The sequence below is a fragment of the Erinaceus europaeus genome, chromosome 12 (genome assembly GCF_950295315.1).
Source record: "Erinaceus europaeus chromosome 12, mEriEur2.1, whole genome shotgun sequence".
NCBI classification, from domain to species: domain Eukaryota; kingdom Metazoa; phylum Chordata; class Mammalia; order Eulipotyphla; family Erinaceidae; genus Erinaceus; species Erinaceus europaeus.
In genome coordinates, this window is record NC_080173.1 from 33,104,713 (window position 1) to 33,130,330 (window position 25,618).

Sequence of the window (25,618 nt, forward strand, 5' to 3'; positions counted from 1 at the left end):
CTAAAAGCACTAATAGTGATGATATATTTTAATCTTTTGCTACAGCTCTGAAATTGTATCTCCTAGCCAGGGCTGAGGAGATAACATAATGGTTACACTAACAGACTTTCATGCTTGAGGTTCTAAGGTCCCAGGTTCGACCCCTGGCACCACGTTAATCTAAAGGTAAGCAGACCTCTGGTAAAAAACAAAACAAAAAAAACAAACAAAAAAACTGAGGTAGAGATAGACACTACTGTTTATTCTCTCCATGTATGAGAACTTAGACCTCTTGCACCTTAATTTCTGTGTACCTCCTCTATTATATAAACACAATTCAATCTGAAACATGTTATGGTAGAAAAATTACAGGATCATTCAACTGGCACTTTGAAAATTCTTAATTACTAGCTTTAAAAAAGTACTTATAAAACATTCAAAAATTTTAATTCAACTTTCTTCCTACTAGCATAAATATATGTTTTTCTTCCAAGTGTAGAAAAAAAGGGTGGAGAAACTATATTATCCAAACATCATGAACAATCGTAATGAAGACACTGGGACATTAACTAGTGGGTAAGAACATTTTACCATTGTGTCTAGTTTTCCTTTTTGAAGGTTACATGTATATTTTGATTCGTATTAACTTTCCTACTAAAGTAGACATAAATCTCAAACAGACATTGATTTCCATTTTAAATCACACACAAGTGCTATGTGATCAGAAGGATGGGAAACACTAGGTAAGGCCTGGTGGGTAGTAACTTCTTCATGACTAGGTAATGGAATCACTTGTTCAACCTCTAAAGCATTCAAGTCAATGAAGATGTAATCCAGACATCCATGAAAGCCACCAACATAATTTGTGTAAGCAGGTTCGCCACAAGCACTTTTCAGTTTGAAAAAATGGTTAAGAGACATGTTGCATCGTTCTTCTTCCCCATTGGAAATCCAGTCTTCATGATCCTCTGAAATGTTGCCACTGATAGCAAACTGATACATTCCTGTTGATGGGGTACTATTAAAGTCACCACAAAATATAACTGGTAGACCAGGATACAGATCACAGGAGACATGTCTAATGTGAGCCAAGGCTACTGCCATTTGGATGAGACGAATGTACCCACCTATAAAAAAAAAAATCATTTTAAAAGTTACCGTTAAGTTAAAAAACACATGTGTAAGTTTACAAACTACAGTATTTAGGTGACATCTAAGGTACATATTTGTGAGGAGTGGGTAAGGGCATAAATGTGATCAAAGGTACCATTACAAGATAAGGAATGACATAATGTACAAATTGATGACTATATTTACCACTATATATTTAAAATTTGCTAGGTTGACAAGACAGCTCACCTGGGAAGGCACCTGCCATGCACACAACCCAGGCTCAAATTTAGCCGTCTACACCAGGGGGACCTGTTTCTCTTTCTATCTGAAAAAGTCAGCTGGAATGATAAAACTGCTAAATGTAGATCCTGGAAGTAATTATAAGGAAAAGACTTTAAAAAAAGTTTTTTTTTTTAAATTTCTTTATTGAGGGATTAATGTTTTATATTCGACAGTAAATACAATAGTTTGTACATGCATAACATTTCTCAGTTTTCCACATAACCTTGTTTTCTTTTCATGAGTGAGAAAGACTAGAACACCCCTCAGCTCTGCCATATGGTGGGTGATGCCAGAGACTGAACCTAGAGCCTCAGACATTCAAGTTCTGTGCAATAATATTAAGCCAACTCTCCAATACTGAAAAAAGACCTTTTTATTAGTATCTGTACAAGGTGATACATGTTAAACATATGAAATTATTTTGTAATATATGTAAGTCAGGTCACTATGCAGTAACCTTAAATTATGCAGTGCTGTAGGTGAATTATAACTCTAGAAAAAAAAGCTATATACATATATTTGTGTAATGTAACTTTACCTTAAGTCAGCATGTTTTTTTTTTTGCCACTAGGGTTATCAGTGGGACTGTGTGTCTTCATTTTTTTACCTTTTTTAAAATCTTCATTTATTGGCTAGAAAGAGCCAGAAATCAAGAGAGAAGAGGAAGATAGAGAGGGACAGAGGACGGGGCCAGGCGGTAGCGCAGCAGGTTAAGTGCACGTGGCGTAAAGTGCAAGGACCAGCAGTAAGGATCCCAATTCGAGCCCCCAGCTCCCCCACAAGTAGGGCTCGATTCACAAGCAGTGAAACAGGTCTGCAGGTTTCTATCTTTCTCTCCTTGTCATCCCCTCCTCTCTCAATTTCTCTCCAGCGTATCCAACAGCAAGGACAGCAATAACAATGATAAACAACAAAAGGGAAAAAATGGCCTCCAGGAGCAGTGGATTGGTAGTGCAGGCACCGAGCCCCAGCAATAACACTGGAGGCAAAAAAAAAAGAGGCAGAGAGACACCTCCAACATTGCTTCACCACCTGCATTGTAACGTGTGCTCAACCAGGTGTGCCACCACCCAGCCCCTATTTTTTAAAATTTTTATTTGATAGGACAGAGAAAAATTGAGAGGGGTGGGAGAGGTAGAGAGGGAGACCCCTGAAGACCTTCTTCACCATTTGTCAAGTGTCCCCCAGCAGGTGAGGAGTGGGGGCTTGAATCTGGGTCACTGCACATAGTGACATGTGTGCTAAATGAGGTGCACCACTGTCCAGCCCCCAAGTCAACATGTTTAAGTCATTTGTGAAAATCATTAATGCCTTACCTTTGGGATGCCAGTAGAGATGGGTATTAGCAACACATATCTTTTTAGAAGAATCTTTCGTAGACTGAAGAACAGAAACCTGAAATAAAGTGCCAGGAGTTCAGTTGGTATCTGCCAATCTCCTGAATTTTTTTTTCAATATTTATTATCTTTTGTTGCCCTTGTTTTATTGTTGTAGTTATGATTGATGTCATTGTTGTTGGATAGGACAGAGAGAAATGGAGAGAGGAGGGGAAGACAGAGGGGGAGAGAAAGATAGACATCCTTATGCTGGTCCTTGTGCTTTGCGCCGCCTGTGCTTAACTCACCGCTTGACTCCCTCTCCTGAATGTTTTTTTAAATTACTTATTTTTGTCTCCAGGGTTATTGCTAGGGCTTGCTGCCTGCACTACGAATCCACTGCTCCTGGAAGCTATTCCCCCCGCTTTGTTGCCCTTGTTATTATTGCTGTTGTTACTGCTGCTGCTGTTGTTAGATAGGACAGAGAAATGGAGAGAGGAGAGGAAGACTGAGGGGGGAGAGAAAGACACCTGCAGACCTGCTTCACTGCCTGTGAAGCGACTTCCCTGTAGGTGGGGAGCTGGGGGATCAAACTGGGATCCCTATGCTGGTCCTTGCCGCTTTGCTCCATTTGCGCTTAACCCGCTGTGCAACCGCCCAGTCCCTTTAATTTTTTTTTTTAAATCTTTATTTATCGGATAGACAGTCAGAAATCAAGAGGAAAGGAGGTGTCAGAGAGGAAGAAAGACAGAGACACCTCCACACTGCTTCACTACTCACAAAGCTTTTCCCCTTAAATTTTAGGAAGTTTTAGAATTACTACATGAATAGTACTCAGTGTAACATGCTTTTAGTAATACTGCAACACATACAGGTAGTATGAAAATAATGTATTTTTGATGATAACACTGAGGTTGGAGACAGTGCTTGTAAGTGTTAATTACCAGTTTTGGAGCAGATATGGGTTTGAATACTCACCCTAGCGCTTGTCGGCATGTCCTGGATAGAGATGCTTTTTTCCTTTTTCTTTTTGTATTTTAAAGATTTTATTTATTAATGAGAAATGATAGGAGGGGAGAGAGAACCAGACATCACTCTGGTACATGTGCTTTGGGTACTGAACTCAGAATCTCATGCTTGAAAGCACAATGTTTTATGTGGTGCGAAGAAGGACCAGCATAAGGATCCCGATTCAAGCCCCCGGCTCCCCACCTGCAGGGGAGTTGCTTTACAGGTGGTGAAGCAGGTCTGCAGGTGTCTATCTTTCTCTCCCTTTCCCTGCCTTCCCCTTCTCTCTCTATTTCTGTCCTATCCAACAACAATGACATCAATAATAACTACAACAATAAAACAACAATGGCAACAAAAGGGAAAATAAATAAATAGTTAAAAAAAAAGAAAGTACCAGACCACAAGATACTTTTTTTAAGCCAGTTTCCTTATCAGTACATTTAGAGAAAGTATATCAGATGGCTCAAGAGGTGGTGGTTGTTTGAGTTCAATTAAAATAAAAAGTTACTCTTACTATGAACAAAACAAATTATCCCAAAACTCAAATTTATTTATTTTTTTAAAATTTTGTTGTCAAACAAACACTCCTTAGAGTTGACTACTGTTGCACTATCTCCCTGGTCCTACAAAAACAAACAAAAAGCTGGACAGCACATAATGAAAACTTTTTAAAAGGAAAATAGCTCAAACAAATAGCAGTTAACACTCACCCTATTTCAGTGATGATGGAATATGTAATTAACTGGCTAAGATTCCCATTCCCACACTTGTGTGAAAGTAACTTATTCATGTACAAGTGATTTGACAAAGAGTATATGGCACCTTACTATAATATTCTGAAATCCTGTACACAATCTGGTCACAGAAGTTTAAATATTTGGTATATGGAATGCTTGATAAATTCCCTGGATAAATAAATCTGTCCATTTCACCATTTATAAAACAGGAAGGGGGGGCCGCAGGGTGGCTGCACACCTGGCTAAGCGCATGTATTACAATGCGCAAGGACCTGGGTTCGAGCCCCAGTCCCCCCCTGCAGGGGGAAAGCTTTATGAGAGGTGAAGCAGGGCTGCAGGTGTCTCTCTGTCTCTCTCCCTCTCTGTCACCCTCTTCCCTCTTGATTTCTGGCTGTCTCTATCCAATAAATAGATAATTAAAAAAATTTAAAAAAGAATAACATCTATAAGATGAAAACAGTAGGATTGTAAAGTAGTGACAGAAAAACATATTTTATTAATTTACTTTTAATGAGATGATATAGAGAAAAGAGGAGGGGAGGGACAAACCCCCCCTCCCCCCCAGCATGGCTCAGCTCTGGCCTGTAGTGGTGGAGCCTTGGGCAAGAAAGTCCTTTTGCATAATTGTTATGCTGTCTCCTCAGCTCAATAGTAACATTTTATGGAGCACCTCTAAAACATACTAGCCACATTCTAAGTACTTCAAAACGTGTCATTGTGGTGCTTGGCAAGAAGAAAGAAAATATTAGCTGTTACTATCATTTTTTTGCATTTTGTACATGTCTCCCAGCAGAGTAAAGCACTATGAAAATCCTGTTTGGGGAGGCGGAGCTACGAGCAGTAGATGGCTTTCTCTCCTCTCCTCTCCTCTCCCGGATCAACTAGGAATACCAAAGGAGACCACCCGGACCGAAACAAGACAGGACTAGAATGACCACAGAAACCCAGTAAATCACCCGTGAGTACAAACACGCGTGGCTGGTGACAGAGAGGAGAGAGGGGCCTAAGGAGAGATTAAGTGACTGCTAACAGTTCAACAGTTTGTCAGTGGAGACACCACCTCCAGTCTGCTCCACCAACAAGGGGACAGCTGAAGGGAGGAAAGGACTCCCCAGAGACTCACCAAGTGCAACTCTTTCTTCATTGCTACTACCCTCAGAATCTGGAGCAGCAACAGGGAGGGACACCAGGGTACAGAGATCTAACCGGGAAACTCAGAAGAAGACCTATACCTCGGTGGCATAGCTGAGGGGCTGTGAAAGTCTCTTTGCATAACCACTGGATTATCTCTGCCACACCCTGCTTTATCTCTTGATCAGGAGCCAGTGATTAAGCTAAGAAGCCTATTGATAGTTTAAAAGCCCTCAGGCTCCCATAGCCTACAGGGGAAAAAAAAAAAAAGGCTTTTACACCACTGAACTCCAACTCAGGGATTGAAAAAACTGTTAACTTATATAAAATGGTTAAAACAACAAGAAAAAATATTGGAGACTCGAACCAGGACAAGAGTCCAGCTAAAAGTCCTCTAGAGGGTGAAGCACAAAACAACGAGTTCAACATCAAAACATTAGCCAAGGAAATAATAACAGGAGTGAGTAAAGAATTTGAAAAAATTGTAATCAGAAATGCAGGAACAACAAATGAGAATATGGAAGAAAATTCTAATAATCTCATGGTTATTAGAGAGCTGAAAGCTGAAATCGCTGAGCTAAGAAGGCAACTAGCTGAACAAGCTAAAACAGTATCAGAGCAGGGCAACAAAATAGATGAACTCCAGAAAGCAGTAGAGGGCAGAGAGAATAGAATCAATGAGGCTGAAGACAGAATTAGCAAGATTGAGGATGAATTAGAGACAACTAAAAAAGAAGTAAGAGATATCAAAAAGAGATTAAGAGATACTGAAAACAACAACAGAGTCCTATGGGATGACTTCAAAAGAAACAATATACGCATTATTGGCTTACCAGGGAAAGAAAGAGAAGGGGAGGCAGAAAGCATTCTCCAGGCCATAATAGCTGAAAATTTCTCTAGTCTAGACATAAAGATTCAAGAAGCCCAGAGGGTCCCAAACAGAATTAACCCAGACCTAAAGACACCAAGACATATCATACTTAGATTGGAAAGGAATAAGGATAAAGAAAGGATCCTCAAGGCTGCAAGAGAAAAAGAGTCACCTACAAAGGAAAACCCATAAGATTAGCAGCAGACTTCTCCATACAAACACTACAGGCCAGAAGAGAATTGCAAGATATCTATCAAGTGCTCAATGAGAAAGGCTTTCAGCCAAGAATACTATATCCTGCTAGATTGTCATTCAGACTAGATGGAAGCATCAAAACCTTCTCAGACAAGCAACAGTTGAAGGAAGCAACCATCACCAAGCCTGCCCTGAAAGAAGTTCTGAAAGGTCTCCTATGAACAACCAGACCACCACAAATAGGACATATATCAAAACACTCTAAAACTCTACAAGAATGGCATTAAAATATCTTCAATCTTTGATATCAATAAATGTCAATGGCCTGAATTCACCTATTAAAAGACACAGAGTAGGAAGATGGATCAGAAAACACAACCCAACAATATGTTGTCTACAGGAAACTCACCTAACGCAACAAGACAAACACAGACTTAAAGTGAAAGGATGGAAAACTATCATTCAAGCCAATGGCCCACAAAAAAGGGCAGGAGCAGCTATTCTCATATCTGACATGATAGACTTTAAAATAGATAAGATTAAAAAAGGTAGGAATGGACACTACTTAATGCTCAGAGGATCAGTCAATCAAGAGGACTTAACAATTATTGATATCTATGCACCCAATGAGAAACCATCTAAATACATCAAACTTCTACTGAAAGAGCTACAGCAATATATTAACAGTAACACAATCATAGTAGGGGACTTCAACACCCCACTATCTCAACTTGACAGATCATCCAGGAAGAAAATCAGTAAAGACATAAGGGAGCTAAATGAAGAGATAGATAAACTAGAACTATTGGACATTTTCAGAGTCATTCATCCCAAGAAACTGGAATACACATTTTACTCAAATCCACATGGGTCATTCTCAAGGATAGACCATATGTTAGGCCACAAAGACAGCATCAGCCTATTCAAGAGCACTGAAATCATCCCAAACATCTTCTCAGACCACAGTGGAATGAAACTAACACTTAGCAATCAACAAAAGATTAGTAACAGTCCCAAAATGTGGAAGCTCAACAGTACACTTCTTAACAACTTCTGGGTCAAAGAGGAAATCAAGGAAGAAATCAAAATGTTTCGAGAATTCAATGAAAATGAAGACACAAGCTATCAAAATATTTGGGACACAGCTAAAGCAGTCCTAAGAGGGAAGTTCATAGCTATTCAAGCACACATTAGGAAACAAGAAAAGGCACAAATAAACAGCCTGATTGCACATCTTAAAGACCTAGAAGAAGAACAACAAAGGAATCCTAAAGCAACCAGAAGGACAGAAATTACTAAAGTTAGGGCAGAAATAAATAACATTGAGAATAGGAAAACCATACAAAAGATCAATGAAAGTAAATGTTGGTTCTTCGAAAGAGTAAATAAAATCGACAAACCTTTAGCCAGACTCACAAAACAAAAAAGAGAGAAGACCCAAATAAATCGGATAGTAAATAAAAAAAAAAAAAGAAAAAAAAAGAAAAAGAAAATCCTGTTTGCCTTGTAGGCAGTCTGCAGCATGCCTGGCATACTAGAGGTGCTAAATATTTGCTCAATGAATGAAAGGAGCAAACATTTATTTTATTTCATTTGCCTCCAGGGTTATCGCTGGGGCTCGGTGCCTGCACTAGAATCCACTGCTCCTGGTGGCCACTCCTCCCATTTTTGTTGCCCTTATTGTTATTGCCGTTGTTGTTGTTGGATAAGACAGAGAAATGGAGAGAGGAGTGGAAGACAGAGGAGGGAGAGAACGACACCTGCAGACCTGCTTCACCGGCTGAGATGCGACCCACCTTGCAGGTGGGGAGCTGGGGGCTCGAACCGGGATCCTTACGCCGGTCCTTTGTGCTTCTCACTATGTGCGCCCAATCTACTCTGCGCTACCGCCCTGCCCCCAAACTTTCTATTTTTAATACTATTTTAAATTTTATTTATTAATTGAGATGGACAGCGTGAAATTGAGAGGGAAGATGAGATAGGGAGAGGGGAAGCGAGACACCGGCAGACCTGCTTCACCGCTTGTGAAGTGTCGCCCCTGCGGTGGGCGGCAGCCCGGGCCCCGGTGCGCTGAACCCGTGAGCCCCCAGCCGCAAACTTCCCGGGAACGTCTCACTCAGTTATAAGCACCGCGTCTCGGTCCTTCAGAAAACCTGCGTGAGGGACCAGAGCGGTGGCATCACCTCACCTGAAGGACAGAGGATCTCTGGAGCACCTTCTCCTGCGCCAATGGGTTCAAACCGAGTTTCTCCAGCAGCTCTTTGTGAAGCGCGTCCGACGCCAGGGCTTCGTGGAAAGAAATGTCGTGCTGGCTAAGTAGGCGGAACTTGGACGTGCGGTAGAAAGTGGCGAGGCCTTCGTGCTGCTTGATTCGGAACACGCCCTCCAGCCCAAAGGCCTCGAGAGCCGGCACCAGGCTGTCGGTGAACACGCAGCGGTCCACCTCCTGCAGGCAGATGAGGTCTGCGTTGTAGCCCGTCAGCTCCTTCTGGATGAGGTTCTGGCGGTAGTCGAGCTCTAGGGCGTAGGGCGCACAGTACGGATACAGGACCGTCCTCGAGAACTCGGTCTGGGCGTACGTGTCGGCCAAGAGGTTGTAGGAGACGGCGCGGATCAGCTCGTCGCCGCTCACTCGCTTGGTGTAGAGATGCCGGTGGTCGAAGGTGCAGGTGCCCGGCCCGGCCTCCACGGGACCGCTCTCCAGCTCCCTGCTCGTCCCCACGCGCTGCCCGTCGCCTGGGGTGCAGTGAAGCTTGAGCCGCAGGCCGACGTCCGCATTGGACGGGGTGTAGACGCGCTCGTTGACACCCGTCTCGGTCCAGCCGGGCGAGGGCGGTGGGCGGGACAGGGACGAGGGTCCCCCAACCTCGGATTCCGCCGCCTCGGGCCTGGCTTGCCGGTACCAGCGGAAAACAGAGCTGGCGTGATCCCCAAACTCCAGGCTGAGTTTGGGGCACACCGGGAAGCCCGCCATGATGTAGCGCGGCAGCTGCAGCTCCGTGAAGGTGGGCGGGTTGCGCTCCACCTTGTACTTGACATCGCCGATCTGCAGCACCGCGCCGTCCTGCCAGGCGTCCACGTTGAGCACATCGTCGGCCACCGGCTCCTCCCGGTAGTACAGCTTCACGACCGGCTCACAAGCAGCCGCCGGCTCGGGACCAGGCCCGGCCCCGGCGCAGGGCCCGCCGCCGCTCGCGTTGGCCCGGTTCTTCTTGCTCTTCTTGGCCGCCGCTTTTGCGTGGCCCTTGAGGGCGTTGGTGGCAATCCGGCTGAGCGCCCGACCCAGCGGCTCGCTCTGGTCACGCTGCATGTTCTTGTGGCTGCCGTCGGCCAGCGCGAACGACAGGCTGAGTTTCGGCTCCGAGGGCACACAGCGCACGACAGCGCGCTCCATCGTGCCCGCCGCCGCCGCCTCCGCCCGGCTGCACTGCTCCACCGCCGTGCGGATCCCAAGAAGAGCGGCGCGGGCTCCCGGGAGCCTCCACATGAACCTGGCGGCCAGCGGCTCACGAGCCTCGCAGCCCAGTGCCGACCGAGCGTCCCGTGGAAAGAGCCGTCGCGGAAGCGGGCGCCGCACTCATTCAGTCTCGCGACTTCCGGCAGGCGCGCGAAGAGAGCCAGCCGGGTGCTCCCTTCCCGCATTTTCGTCAGGCTCGCTCCTTGGCTCCTGTTTCCCACAACCCTGCTCGTTTCTAATAGAGCCTAGCTGGATTTTAATCTTTAGGTAGAATTATAGGAGTAAAAAATGGAAAAGCAGTTTTAGAAGCGCCAAAGGGAAATATTATACTCCCTGGTTTAGCGAAAGTGCGGCTAGGGGACGGAAGGTCGGGCGAGCAGAGACGGAAGTGGTGGCGTGAGGTCACGGTTTCGTTTCTGGGAAGGAGGTAGGCGCCCTGCCTCGAAACAGCCCCACCTGCTTTTTCCACACGCTGAGACGTGTCTCCGTGACAGCCTCGCTCGGGGCGTCGAGAGACTGCGTGGCCTGCACCGCGCCCGCCCACTTTCGAGCAGGTCCGGCTTCGGGGCGCCGAGCCTCTGTGGTGGTTAATAGCGAACGTTAGGCAACAGTTGTTCTTGAGGTGGCGAGAATTATGTAGAAAGAGGCTGGGCTGTGAGAGTCAGAGCAGGGCCGCGCCCGCCGGCAGAGTAGCTGCGTGGAGAGCCGCGCGCAGGGGGTGATGAGCACTCCGCGGAGCCAGCGCTGCTGGGGAATGGTGGCAGGAGACGCGGCTTCAGAAGGCCAAACCCAGTATATATTTTTAATTTTTAATGTTCTATTTATCTTTGGACGGTGACAGAAATCGAGAGGGAAGAGGGAGATAAAGGAGAGAGACACCTGCTACACTGCTTCACCCTTGGCAAAGCTTGCCCACCTAGCCCCGCAGTATTCTTCAGTTGTATCCATCCATCCATCCATCCATCCATCCATCCATCCATCCATCCATCCATCCATTCATCCTTCTTTCCATATATTCTTCCTTCCTGCTTTCCTTACCCCCCTCTCTCTTTCCTCCCTCCTTCCCCCTCCCTTGCTTTTTGTAGTCCCCCCTCCATTTGTCAGTGACTTGGCAAAGTTGTACACACTTACAAACTTTCAGATGTGTAATTTCACAACCATACAAGGTTTCAGTGTAAGTCACCACACCTTCCAGCAAAGTTTTCTACTCCCCCCAGCACCATAATCATCATAGCTCTCAACAACGTCCAAGAGATAGTTACTTTTTTTTTTGCAGCTTCATTTGTTTTAGTTATCTGTATAGTTTCTATACCGTATTTAAAAAAATATTTATTCCCTTTTGTTTCCCTTGTTTTATTATAGTTTTTATTGTTGTCGTTGGATAGGACAGAGAGAAATGGAGAGAGAAGGGGAAGACAGAGAAGGGGAGAGAAACACCTACAGACCTGCTTCACCACCTGTGAAGCGACTCCCTTGTGGGTGGGGAGCCGGAGGCTTGAACCAGGATCCTTACGTGGGTCCTTGGGCTTTTCGCCACCTCCACTTAATCCGTTTTACCGCCCGACCCCCACCATATATATATATATATTTCAGTTACTATATTCGTTAGCTGTATGATTTCTCTCTTTTATGCAGGGCCTTTTGTGGCTTCATTCTTCTGATGCTTCTAGAAGAATTTTTTTGCTTTTAAAATATAGTTTTTGGGGAGTCAGGCGGTAGCGCAGCGGGTTAATCGCTGCGGCGCGAAGCGCAAGGACTGGAGTAAGGGTCCTGGTTCGAGATCCCGGCTCCCCACCTGCAGGGGCGTCACTTCACAGGTGGTGAAGCAGGTCTGCAGGTGTCTGTCTTTCTCTCCCCCTCTGTCTTCCCCTCCTTTCTCCTCCATTTCTCTCTGTCCTATCCAATAACAACGACATCAGTAACAACAACAACAACAATAACTACAACAGTAAAACAAGGGCAACAAAAGGGAATAATAAATACATTAAAATATTAAAAAATAAAATTATTTTTAACTTATTTTTTTCTTTTTAAAATATTTTTTATTTGTTTATTCATGAAGATAGGAGAGAGAGAACCAGACAACACTGGTACATGTGCTGCCAGGCAGTGAACTCAGGACCTCCTGCTTGAGAATCCATGGCTATATCCACTGTGCCACCTCCTGGACCACCTTAATTTTTTTCCCCTTTTAACTTTTTTACCAGAGCACTGCTCAGCTCTGGCTTATGGTGGTGCTGGGGGTTGAACCTGGGACTACAGAGCCTCAAGCATGAATATTATTTTCTTTTGCATAAATATTATTCTCTCTCTCCAGCCCTTGCTTTTAAAATTAATAAAGGGTGTATAGCAGGCAATGGGGCCCTCTTGCTAGCTGGCTGTGCTTTGGGAAGTCTATGGGTTACTTGCTGGTTGGAGATGTCCTCCTTGCTTGCTTGTAATCAGGTGTGTGCTGGTAGGGACTGGATCTACTCTGCCAGGAATAAGCATTCTTGACAAATGTCTTTCAGCCTCAGCTAGCTCAGCTATTTGTTAGAGATAGAAGGAGGTAATTTTCTCAGTAATTTTCTCTCAGAATTTCTCCTCAGTAATTTTCTCTCAGAAACTATTACTAAGAAGTGTGAATTCTAAAATGATGTATACCAGCTACTAACAGTAATATTATAAGAGGTAGTCAAACAATAGGCATGTGAAAAAATGCTCAAAATCACAGATCACCAGAAATTCAAGTTAAGACAATGAGATACCATCTGACCCGACCCCACCCCCACCGGTGAGAATGTCACACATCAAAAAGGACAGAAACAAGTGCTGGGGAGGATGTGAAGGAAAAGGAACTATGTGGTCTGGGAGGTAGTGCAGTGGATAAAGCACTGGACTCTCAAGCATGAGGTCCTGAGTTTAGTCCCTGGCAGCACATGTACAAAGTGATGTCTGGTTTTTTCACTGTCCTATCTTTCTTACTAGTAAATACATAATATTAAAAAGGAGAAAGAAAAACTATTTTATATAGTTGATGGGATGGTCCAGCTCCTGTAGAAAACAACCTGAAGATTTCTCAAAACATTTAGAATTAGATCTTTCATATGATGTGGCCCAGCAATTTCTCTCCTAGGCATCTATATAAAGAACACAAAACCACCTGTTTGAAGAGATACATACATGCCTGTGTTCATGGTAACACTATCTGTAATAGCTCAAACTTGGAAACAACCCAAGTATCCAACAACAGATTGATTAAGCAAGTTGTATATATGCATGATGGAATATTATGCAGCTGTAAAAACAATTTAATCTTATTTGCTAAAACATGGATGGAACTTGAAGGAAGCATGTTGACAGAAATAAGGCAAAAAGAGCAGGACAGTTACCAGATAATATCACTCGTAGGTGGGAACTGAGGAAAAAAGCAAAGGACAATATAAGGTGAAGACTCAATGAACTATTATTGAAGCAGATCTGGAGACTCATAGTGGGGAAGGTTGAAGGAGTGTTTAGTGTTCTGTGCTAAAAGAGGGTGATGGCTTGGTGGAGAGTGTATCCCCAAAATACCCCTATTTTGGGAATATGTGGACCTTTGACAAAAATTCCATAAATCAATGTTTGCCTAATAAAGTGTTTTGAAGACAAATTAAGTAGAGCTGGGTGGTAGTGCACCTGGCTGTGCGCACCTTTTACAATCAGCAAGGACCTGGGTTCAAGCCCTGGTTCTCATCTGAGGAGGAAGGCTTCACAAGTGGTGAAATAGTGCTACAGGTGTCTCTCTTGTCTCTTTCCATATCTCCCCCATCCTCTTAATTTCTGGCTATCTCTATTCAATAAATAAATAAATATAATAAAAAATTAAAAATAAATAAAAAGCAAAATTTTTAAAAAAGTGACCAAAATGGCACTTGCTGGTGACTCTGACTTGGTTTATACCATATAGTTTTTTCTTTTTATTTATTTTTAATTTATTATTATTATTATTTTGCTACCAGAGTTATTGCTGGGGCTGGGTGCCTGAACTACAAATCCACTGCTCCTGGCAGCCATTTTTTTCTTTCTATTTTTATTTGACATGACAGAAAAATTGAGAGGGAAGGGGAGATAGGAGAGAAAGACACCTGCAGACCACCTTCACCGCTCATGAAGCGTTCCCTCTGCAGATGGGGACCAGGGACTTGAATCCAGGTCCTTGAGCATGGTGATATTTGTGCCATTGCCTAGCCCCCATTCTTTTTATTTTTAAATATTTATTTATCTTTCCTTTTGTTGTTGTAGTATTATTGTTGTTATTGATGTCATCATTGTTGGGACAGAGAGAAATGGAGAGAGGAGGGGAAGACATAGAGGGGGAAAGAAGGATAGACACCTGCAGACCTGCTTCACTTGTGAAGCAACTCCTTTGCAGGTGGGGAGCCAGGGGCTCCAACCAGGATCCTTACTTCGGTCCTTGTGCTTCACGCCATGTGCGCTTAACCCACTGCACTACCGTCCAACTCCCGCCCCCATTCTTTTTAAAATCTCATTTTTAGAAAGAGTAAGAGTGAGACAGAACACATGGACTTCTCATTTTGTCTTGTTACTTTCATGTGCTATTGTGATTAGAACTCAGGGTCTCATACATGCAAGCAGCCACTCTAGCACTGACACCTCCCCAACTTCATATACCTTCTTGCCCCTCATTCCAGTGTTGCCAGTACAGGACTGTAGGATTAGGATGCTGTGGTTATGCACAGCCCTCTGCTCCCCAGATTAAAGTTGCACAGTTTAGAAATAACTTTCTAATAACAGCTTATTGCCTTGCATTGGGGTTTCTTTCTTGGCAAGAATGTTTCTGTTTCCTCTTTGACTAGACATTCTTTTTCCTTTGCTGTGGAAGCTTTATTCACTCAGGTTTGAGGATTTTTGTTTACTTTTTAATTTAAATTAATTTTTTAAAAATTTATTGTGTAGAGACAGCCAGAAATTGAGAGGAGGGAGGTAGACAGGGAGAGAGACAGAGAGACACCTGCAAGCATTGCTACACTTGCAAAGCTTTCCCCCTGCAGGTGGGGACCAGGGCTTGAACCCGGGTCTTTGTGCACTGTAATATGTGCGCTCAACCAGGTGTGCCACCACCTAGCCCCAAGAATTTTTGTTTAAAGTGTAGCTTTGCTGTGATGGAAACGGAGGTAAAAACATAGATTCTCCCAATCCGGCCATATTGGTCCCACCCTTCCTGAACTATATTCTTAAAGCCTGAGTATAGCTTTATAAGTTTTAAAAATTATAGTTATGCAGTTTTAATTTGAGTTGGGAAAATATGAATCAAAACTATACCTTCCATGATACAGGAAGACATGGCTGATAGAAAGCATTTTATTTTATTTTATTTCTTTTTTTTTATTGGGGAATTAATGTTTTACATTCAACAGTAAGTACAATAGTTTATACATGCATAAAATTTCCCAGTTTCCCATATAACAATACAACCCCCACTAGGACCTCTGAATCCTTCTTGGACCTGTATTCTCGCCACCCACCCACCCCAGAGTCTTTACTTTGGTGCAATATGCCAATTTCATTTCAGGTTCTATTTGTGTTTAATTTTTTTTTTAAAAGATAGGGAAGATCTTTTTTATTATTATTATTATTTTTATTTATTCCCTTTTGTTGCCCTTGTTGTTTTATTGTTGTAGTTATCATTGCTGTCGTTGTTGTTGGATAGAACAGAGAGAAATGGAGAGAGGGGAAGACAGAGAAGGGGAGAGAAAGATAGACACCTGCAGACCTGCTTCACTGCTTGTGAAGTGACTCCCCTGCAGGTGGGGAGTCGGGGCTCGAACCAGGAGCCTTATGCTGGTGCTTGTGCTTTGTGCCACCTGCGCTTAACCCGCTGCACTACAGCCCGACTCCCCCTACTTGTGTTTTCTTTTCTGATCTTGTTTTTCAACTTCTGCCTGAGAATGAGATCATCCCATATTCATCCTTCTGTTTCTGACTTATTTCACTCAACATGATTTTTTCAAGGTCCATCCAAGATCAGCTGAAAACGGTGAAGTCACCATTTTTTACAGCTGAGCAGTATTCCATTGTGTATATATACCACAACTTGCTCAACCACTCATCTGTTGTTGAACACCTGGGTTGCTTCCAGGTTCTGGCTATTACAAATTGTGCTGCCTAGAACACATGTGTACACAGATCTTTTTGGATGGATGTGTTGGGTTCCTTAGGATATATCCCCAGGAGAGGAATTGCAGGATCATAGGTTAGGTCCATTTCTAGCTTTCTGAGAATTCTCCAGACTGTTCTCCACAGAGGTTGGACCAGTTGACATTCCCACCAGCAGTGTAGGAGGGTTCCTTTGACCCCACACCCTCTCCAGCATTTGCTGCTGTTTCCTTTTCTGATGTATGACATTCTTTTCTGATGTATGACATTCATTCATAGGAGTGAAGTGGTATCTCATTGTTGTATTTATTTGCATTTCTCTGACAATCAGAGACTTGGAACATTTTTTCATGTGTTTCTCTGCCTTTTGGATCTCTTCTGTGGTGAATATTCTGTCCTCCCCTCATTTTTGGATGGGGTTATTTGTTGTCTTGTTGATGAGTTTGGCAAGCTCTTTATATATTTTGGTTATTAGCCTCTTGTCTGATGTATGGCATGTAAAGATCTTCTCCCATTCTGTGAGGGGTCTCTTGGTTTGGGTAGTGGTTTCTTTTGCTGTGAGAAGCTTTTTAATTTGCTGTAGTCCCATAGGTTTATACTTGCCTTAGTCTTCTTTGTAATTGGATTTGTCTCATTGAAGATGTCTTTAAAATTTATGTGGAAAAGAGTTCCGCCAATATTTTCCTCTAAGTATCTGATAGTTTGTGGTCTAACATCTGTTGTTGTGCGTGGGGCGTGGAGAAGAGAGAGAGGAGGTCCGGAGCGAAGAGGGAACACAAATCTTTATTTGCTCTGGCACCTCAGAGTTGGGTGCTAGAGAAACAGGTTGGGCCACGTGGAGGTAGTGAAAATGGCCGGCCTCACGCAGTAACCTTTCCTGCGAACACCGAAGTGAAGCACTGGCAAGAGAGTGAGGTGCAGAAGAAGAAGGGCTTTTATAGGAGTAGCTTTCATGAGAATGGGAAGGGGGAGGAGTAACCATAACACTCCAGGATAGGATAATAATTCTCTTGAGAAGGGGAGGGGGGAGGAGTAACCAAAGCACTCCAAATATCGCGGGGATATAGACAATGCCCTGAGGGCACAACATGGCTGAACAGGCACTCTGAGAATGTCCCAACTCTCGCCGGAACTAGCAGTAGCCTGAGGGGGCAACATGGCAGATGTGACTGCATCGGCACAATTTCCCAGCAAACATCCAAGTCTTTGATCCACTTGGAATTTACTTTTCTATTTGGTGAAATACAGTGGTTCAGTTTGATTCTTCTGCATGTTTCAACCCATTGTTTCCAACACCATTTGTTGAAGAGACTCTGCTTTCCCCATTTAATAGTTTGAGCCCCTTTGCCAAAGATTAGATGTCCATAGGTGTGGGGGCTCACTTCTGGGCTCTCAATTCTATTCCACTAGTCAGTGTGTCTATTCATGTTCCAGTACCAAGCAGTTTTGATGACAATGGCCCTATAATACAGTTTGAGATCTGGGAGTATGATGCCTCCGGTTCTGTTCTTTTTTCTCAAGATTGTTTTGGCAATTCTAGATCTTTTCTGGTTCCAGATAAACATTTGTAGCATTTGTTCTATTCTCCTAAAAAATGTGCTTGGGATCTTGATGGGGATAGCATTAAATTTGTAGATGGCTCTGGGTAGTATATTCATTTATTAATTCTTCCAACCCATGAACATGGAATATCTTTCCACTTCTTTGTGTTTTTTTCTATTTCCTTGAGTAGTGACTAATAATTTTCAGTATACAAGTCTTTCACTTATTTGGTTAGGTTTACTCCTAGATGTTTTATTGTTTTTGTTGCTATAGTAAAAGGAATTGATTTCTGGATTTCAATTTCTTCTACCTTAGTGTTTGCATAGAGGAATGCCACTGACTTTTGAATGTTAATTTTGTAGCCTGACACCTTACTGTATTGCCTGATGATTTCCAAAAGCTTCTTGCTGGATTCCTTAGGTTTTTCTGTGTATACTCTCATGTCATCTGCAAGTAGGGAGAGTTTGACTTCTTCTCTTCCAATCTGTATCCCTTTAATTCCTTTCTCCTGTCTGATTGCTATGGCAAGAACTTCCAACACTATGTTGAATAGTAATGGTGATAGTGGGCAGCCCTGTCTAGTACCTGATCTGAGCGGAAATGCTTCCAGTTTTTCACCTTTGAGTATGATGTTGGCTATAGGTTTGCTATATATAGACTCCACTATCTTCAGGAATTTTCCATCTATTCCCATTTTTTGTAGTGTTTTGATCATAAAGGGATGTTGTATTTTGTCAAAGGCTTTCTCTGCATCTATTGATATGACCATGTGGTTTTTGGTCTTGCTTTTGTTGATGTGCTGGATCACACTGATTGATTTACGTATATTAAACCAACCTTGCATGCCTGGGATAAACCCCACTTGGTCATGATGAACAATCTTTTTAATATACTGCTGTATCCGGTTGGCTAGAATTTTGTTCAATATTTTAGCATCTATGTTCATCAGAGATATTGGTCTGTAGTTTTCTTTTTTGGTTGTGTCCCTGTCTGCTTTTGGTATCAGGGTGATGTTGGCTTCATAGAAGCTAGCAGGGAGTATTCCAGTGTCTTCAATCTTCTGGAAGACTTTTAAAAGTAGAGGTAGTAGTTCTTCTTTGAAGGTTTTGTAGAACTCATTTGTAAAACCATCTGGCCCAGAACTTTTATTTTTGGGAAGATTTTTGATAACTGTTTAAATTTCATTAGCTGTGATGGGCCTGTTCATGTTATCCACTTCCTCTTTACTTAGTTTTGGAAGTTGTTAGGTATCCAGGAAATCATCCATTTCTTCCAGGTTCTCTAGCTTGGTGGCATATAGCTGTTCATAGAAGCCTCGCATGATATGTTGAATTTCTGCAGTGTCTGTTGTGATATCTCCTCTTTCATTTGCTATCCGATTTATTTGGGTCTTCTCCCTTTTTTGTTTTGTGAGTCTGGCTAAAGGTTTGTCAATTTTGTTCACTCTTTCGAAAAGCCAACATTTACTTTCGTTGATCTTTTGTATGGTTTCCTTATTCTGAATGTTATTTATTTCTGCCCTAACTTTAATGATCTGTCTTTCTGGTGGCTTTAGGTTTCCTTTGTTCTTCTTTTTCTAGGTGTTTAAGATGTGCAGTCAGGCTGTTTATTTGTGCTTTTTCTTGTTTCCTAATGTGTGCTTGTATAGCTATGAACTTCCCTCTCATTACTGCCTTAGCTGTGTCCCAAATATTTTGATAGCTTGTGTCTTCATTTTCATTGAAGTCTCGAAACACTTTGATTTCTTCCTTGATTTCCTCTTTGACCCAGAGGTTGTTAAGAAGTGTACTGTTGAGCTTCCACATTTTGGGACTATTACTAATCTTTTGTTGATTGCTAAGTATTAGTTTCATTCCACTGTGGTCTGAGAAGATGCTTGGGATGATTTCAATGCTCTTGAATTTGCTGATGCTGTCTTTGTGGCCTTAACATATGGTCTATCCTTGAGAATGACCCATGTGGATTATCTGGATGATCTGTCAAGTTGAGAGAGTGGGGTGTTGAAGTCCCCTACTATGACTGTGTTGCTGTTAATATATTGCTGTAGCTCTTTCAGTAGAAGTTTGATGTATTTAGATGGCTTCTCATTGGGTGCCTAGATGTTAATAATTGTTAAGTCCTCTTGATTGACTGATCCTCTGAGCATTAAGTAGTGTCCATTCCTATCTTTTTTAATCTTATCTATTTTAAAGTCTATCATGTCAGATATGAGAATAGCTGCTCCTGCCCTTTTTTGTAGGCCATTGGCTTGTATGATAGTTTCCCATCCTTTCACTTTAAGTCTGTGTTTGTCTTGTTGAGTTAGGTGGGTTTCCTGTAGACAGCATATTGTTGGCTTGTATTTTCTGATCCATCTTCCTACTTTAAAAAATTTTTTTTTATATTTATTTTTTCCCTTTTGTTGTCCTTGTTGTTTTATTGTTGTAGTTATTATTGTTGTTGTTGTTGTTGGATAGGACAGAGAGAAATGGAGAGAGGGAGGGGAAGACAGAGAGGAGGAGAGAAAGATAGACACCTGCAGACCTGCTTCGCTGCCTGTGAAGCGACTCCCCTGCAGGTGGGGAGCCAGGGTTCGCACCGGGATCCTTATGCCGGTCTTTGTGCTTTGGAGCTCAGTGATTTAAAAGCCTCTTTTTAAATTTTTTTTCTTCTCTGTAGAAGCCTAAGGGCTTCTAACTATAAGTAGGCTTCCTAGCTTAATCACTGACTCCTGACCAAGAGATAAGGCAGGGTGTGGCAGAGATAGTCCAGTGGTTATGCAAATAGACTTTCACAGCCCCACAGCTATGCCAAGGAGGTATAGGTCTTCTCCTGAGTTTCCTGGTTAGATCTCTGTCCCCAGGTGTTCCTCCCTGCCGCTGCTCCAGATTTTGAGGGCAGTAGCAATGGAGACTCAGGGTTGCACTTGCTGAGTTTCCGGGGAGTCCTCTCCTCCCGTCAGCTGTACCCTTGTTGGTGGAACAGACTGGAGGTGGTGTCTCAACTAATAGACCGTCGGACTGTTACCAGCCACTTAGTCTCTCCCTAGGCTCCTCTCTGTCACCAGCCACATGTGTTTGCACTCACCAGTGACTTGGTGGGTTCCTGTAGTCGTTCTAGTTCTGTCTTGTTTCGGTCCCAGGTGGTCTCCTTTGGTATTCCTAGTTGATCCAGGAGAGGAGAGGAGAGAAACAGGATAGAAAGCATTTTATTCATCCATTCTCACTTCATACCAAATAATAGAAGCTAACTTTCACTAATCAAAAGCTATTGTTGGGGGCTGGTTGGTGTCACACCCGGTAGAGTACATGCATTACTATGTGCAAAGACAGATAACTGGGTAAAGAGGTTTTGGTATATATACTCTATGGAATACTACTCTGCTGTAAAAAGATGATATTGTATTATTTGGGACAAAATGGATAGAACTAGAGGTGATTACATTTAGTAAAAAGGTGAAAGATAATTACTGGATAGTTTCACTCCTGAAATCTAGAGAATTGAAACATATGAGCTTGCAAAAGAAAAAAATAAGTAAACTGTCTCTAAGACTTAATGAGAACTATAGTATTTATTGTGGGGATGATGGGAGCACAGACCTATGGTGGTGGGTGCTGTGTAGAACTATGCCCTATAATATTCTAACTTTGTAAACCAATGTTAATCACAAATGCAAAGTGCCTTGGGGGAAATTGGGCTGTCCTATGGTAGAAAAGGATGATGATTAGGTGGAGAGTGTGGCATGCTAATACCTCCCTTGGGGAGATGTGGGACTGTCCCTCTGGCTTCCACCCCCCCCCCACCAGTGGTAATAGCAATCCTGTAAACCAACATTTCCTTAGTAAAGAGATAAAAAAATGAGTTGTTGGTTTTGTGTTGCTATTGATTATAATGAGGTATCAGAAAACCACATGTGCGTGTTTTTGGGGTCCTCTGGAGTGCCGGGGTGCAGAGTTTCCTTCATGTCTCAGGGTTGGGAAATAAAAATCACACTGTTAGTAGCACCATGAGGTTCTGTGAAATGTCTCTCACGTGTGTCTCCTCCTAAATCTCCAATCTCCCTAATTCCTCTAATGTCTCTTAAGTCTCTAATGTCTTTCTCTCAGGCTCATTGTCTCTCTACTGGGTATGTGTGCATATAGCATTATCAGGTATGTTTACTCTGCAAATCCTGACCTTAGCCCAAGGATAGGCCATAATTCAGGGGTATCAGGTAAGACAGGCTTCACCTTGGGAGAGCTACGGCAGCATCGTGGAGGGACTGGGGACGCAGAACTCTAGTGGTGAGAATGATGTGGAGTTATATATCCCTGTTATTTCATAATTTTGTAAATCAACATTAAATCACTAATAAAAATGTTGGAGAGGATGTGGTGGAAAAGGAATGCTTCTGCTCTACTGGTAGGAGTATAAATTGGTCCAGCCCTTGTGGAAAACAGTATGGAGATTTCTCAGAATACTAGGAATGGACTTAGTTATTTCTATATATAACTATGACTTAGTTATTTCTCTCCTGGGGTTTTATCCAAAGGAAAAAAAAACACCTATCAGAAGATATTTATATATTGATAGCAGCACAATTTGTAATAGCCACAACCTGGAAACAACCCAGGTGTCCAACAACAGATGAGTGGACAAAATATTGTGGTCTATTTACACTATGGAATACTATTCAGCTGTTAAAAAAACGATGAAGTTATCTCCTTTGGATCCTCTTGGACGAAACTTGAAGGCATTATGTTAAGTGAGATGAGCCAAAAAGAGAAGGATAAATACTAAATGCTCTTACTTATAAGCAGGACTTAACAAACAGGGACAGGGAAGAAGAAAACAAGTTGAAATGTGGCCTGGACATGGGATATTGCAACAAAGCAAAGGACTCTGGGGGAGGGAGGGGAGGAATAAAACTATGGGGCTCATGCATAATGAAATTGTATGCATGTGCCAATGACATTGTAAAGTATTAACCCCCCCATTTAAAAAATATGAGTTGGGGGCCAGGTGGTGGTGCACCTGGTTGAGCGCACATATAACAGTGTTCAAGGACCTGGGTTCAAGCCCCCAGTCCCCACTTGCAGGGGGAAAGCTTTGCGAGAGGTGAAGCAGGTGTCTCCCTCTCTATCTCTCCATTCTTCTCAATTTCTGGCTGTCTCTATCCAATAAATAAAGATAATAAAAAAGCATATATGGGGTCAAAAAAGTTGTACAACAAGAAATTGAACTATGACAGCCTACAGTGTATCTTCATTGCCGACTTTCTAATAAAGGATTTTTTTTTAAAGGACAGGCTTCATGTTAGCCTGAAGGTCTCTTGATCACTATATGTGTTTACCTGGTATGGTCAAAACATTCCTGGGGACTGGGACAGAACTACAGAGATAACAAAGTATCTATTATATCGGATATAATCATGGCTTTTAGTAATTAAGAAAAGATCTTTACATACCATATATCAGACAAAAGAGAATAACTAAAATATATAAAGAGCTCACAAGACTCAGCAGCAGCAACAACCACAAAAATTACCCTATTAAAAAGTGGGGAGAGGATATGAACAAAATATTCATGAAGCAGAGATAATAAAAGGCCAACAGACATATGAAAAAATGTTCTAAGTCATTGCTAGAGGAATGCAAATAAAGACAATAGGGAGATACCACTTCATTCCTATGAGCATGTTGTACATCAGAAAGGATAGTAACAACAAATGCTGGAGAAGTTATGGGTAAAGGAACCCTCCACTGCTGATGGTAATGTAAATTGGTTCAACTCCTGTATAGAGCAGTCTGGAGAACTCTCAGAATGCTAGAAATGGACCTACCCTATGGCCCTGCAATTCTTCTCCTGGAAATAAATAATAAGGAATCAAACATACCCATCCAAAAAAAGATCTCTGTATACCTATATTCATAACAGCACAATTTGTAATAGCTGTAACTTAGGTGTCTGACAACAGATGAGTGGCAGAGTAAGTTGTGATATATATATATTACTCAGCTATTAAGAATGATAAATATAAGCGCAGGTGGCACAAAATGCAAGGACCCGTGTAAGGATCCCAGTTTGAGCCCCCAGCTCCCCACCTGCAGGGGAGTCGCTTCACAAGTGGTGAAGCAGGTCTGCAGGTGTCTATCTTTCAGTCCCCCTCTCTTCCCCTCCTCTCTCCATTTCTCTCTGTCCTATCCAACAACAACAACATCAATAACAACATTAATAGCTACAAACTATTTTTTTTTTTTTGAGGTCTCAAAACTTTTTTTTTTATTTAAGAAAGGATTAATTAACAAAACCATAGGGTAGGAGGGGTACAACTCCACACAATTCCCACCGCCCAATCTCCATATCTCACCCCCTCCCCTGATAGCTTTCCCATTCTCTATCCCTCTGGGAGCATGGACCCAGGGTCATTGTGGGTTGCAGAAGGTAGAAGGTCTGGCTTCTGTAATTGCTTCCTCGCTGAACATGGGCGTTGACTGGTCGGTCCATACTCCCAGTCTGCCTCTCTCTTTCCCTAGTAGGATGGGTCTTTGGGGAAGCTGAGCTCCAGGACACATTGGTGGTGTCTTCAATCCAGGGAAGTCTGGCCGGCATCCTGATGACACCTGGAACCTGGTGACTGAAAAGAGAGTTAACATACAAAGCCAAACAAATTGTTGAGCAATCATGGACCCAAAGCTTGGAAAAGTGGAGAGGAAGTATTAGGGAGGTACTCACTGCAAACTCTAGTATACTTCTGCTTTCTTACTTTGGTGCCATACTCCAAACTCAGTCAATTTCTGCTTTGCGTTTCTACTTTTTTTTTTTTACATGCATAACATTCCCCAGATTCCCATTTAGCAATACAACCCCCACTATTTCATTCATCATTTTTTATTATTTTATTAATAACAATAAAAACAAGGGCAACAAAAGGGAATAAGTAAATATTTAAAAAAAACTTTAAAAAAAAGAATGATTAATTGACTTTCTTCACCTCATTTTGGATGTTAAGTGAGGTAAGCCAGGAAGAGAAGAATGAATGTGGGACAATCTCCCTCATAGACAGAAACTGAAAAGGACAACACAAAGCAGAACTTGGACTGGATTTGCACCAAACTAAAGGACTGGATTTGCACCAAACTAAAGGACTCTGAAGAGGCAGGGGACTTTTAGGTCCTGGTGAATGATGGTGGAGGAGGACATGGGTGGCATAAGAGTGTTTTGCAGAAAGTTGAATGTTTTGCAGAAAGCTGATAAATTTTACACGTGTACCAGCAACTGTGTTTACTTTCAACCATTAGTCCCCCCCAATTTAAAAAAAGTAGCTCATCAGAGCTTATAATCAGGGGTTCTCTGTCAATGAGATCTTTATATATTCTGGATATTAAACCATTATCAGTTATTTGATTAGAAATATTTTCCTATTCTTTAGATGGTCTTTCATTTTGTTGATTATTTTGTTATGCAAATGTATGTGACATTTGTGAACGTTATTATCACTTAAGTGGAATATGCTTTGTGAAGCCTCAAATAGCATTTTGTATTTCTCACAAAGTTATATCTTAATCTTTGATTTTGCCAAGAATTTCTTGAGGAAAAAAGTTCTGTATAAACACATAGCAACAAAATAAACTTATTGCTGAGTAGTTATAGTATATATATGAAGTTACTGTGGAGATACTTAAAAGACAACACACCTTTTTATAAGAAAGTGTTTACATAAATCTCATTTTCCAACATCTAAATTTCCAGTCTAGCATTTTCCCACTGTGCAAATCCTGATAACTATGTCAAGGGGAAGAAGTGACGGGGCTGGGGGGGGGCAGTCCCTCTGATCCTTTTGATTGATTTGAGTAATGTGTTGTTATGATTTGTAACCCTAATCCAC

General features: G+C 42.3%; 1 protein-coding gene across 1 annotated transcript; it reads right to left on the reverse strand.

Annotated features, from left to right (window-relative positions):
* Positions 1–215: 215 nt before the first annotated feature.
* Positions 216–10,253, reverse strand: PDE12 (phosphodiesterase 12). The gene is made up of 3 exons (XM_007521198.3): positions 8,824–10,253; positions 2,691–2,769; positions 216–1,106 (listed from the first exon to the last, which is right to left on the reverse strand). Exons 1-3 carry the CDS (start codon positions 10,120–10,122, stop codon positions 652–654), a joined length of 1,833 nt encoding a protein of 610 aa, XP_007521260.1. The 5' UTR covers positions 10,123–10,253; the 3' UTR covers positions 216–651.
* Positions 10,254–25,618: the final 15,365 nt, after the last annotated feature.

Excerpts from the sequence above, each read along its gene's own strand:
- PDE12 (XM_007521198.3), bottom strand. The coding sequence starts at position 10,122 with ATGTGGAGGCTCCCGGGAGCCCGCGCCGCTCTTCTTGGGATCCGCACG. Across the intron at positions 2,770-8,823 it reads AGAGATCCTCTGTCCTTCAG|GTTTCTGTTCTTCAGTCTAC; the intron begins GTGAGGTGATGC and ends ACTTTATTTCAG. Across the intron at positions 1,107-2,690 it reads TCTCTACTGGCATCCCAAAG|GTGGGTACATTCGTCTCATC; the intron begins GTAAGGCATTAA and ends TTTTTTTTATAG.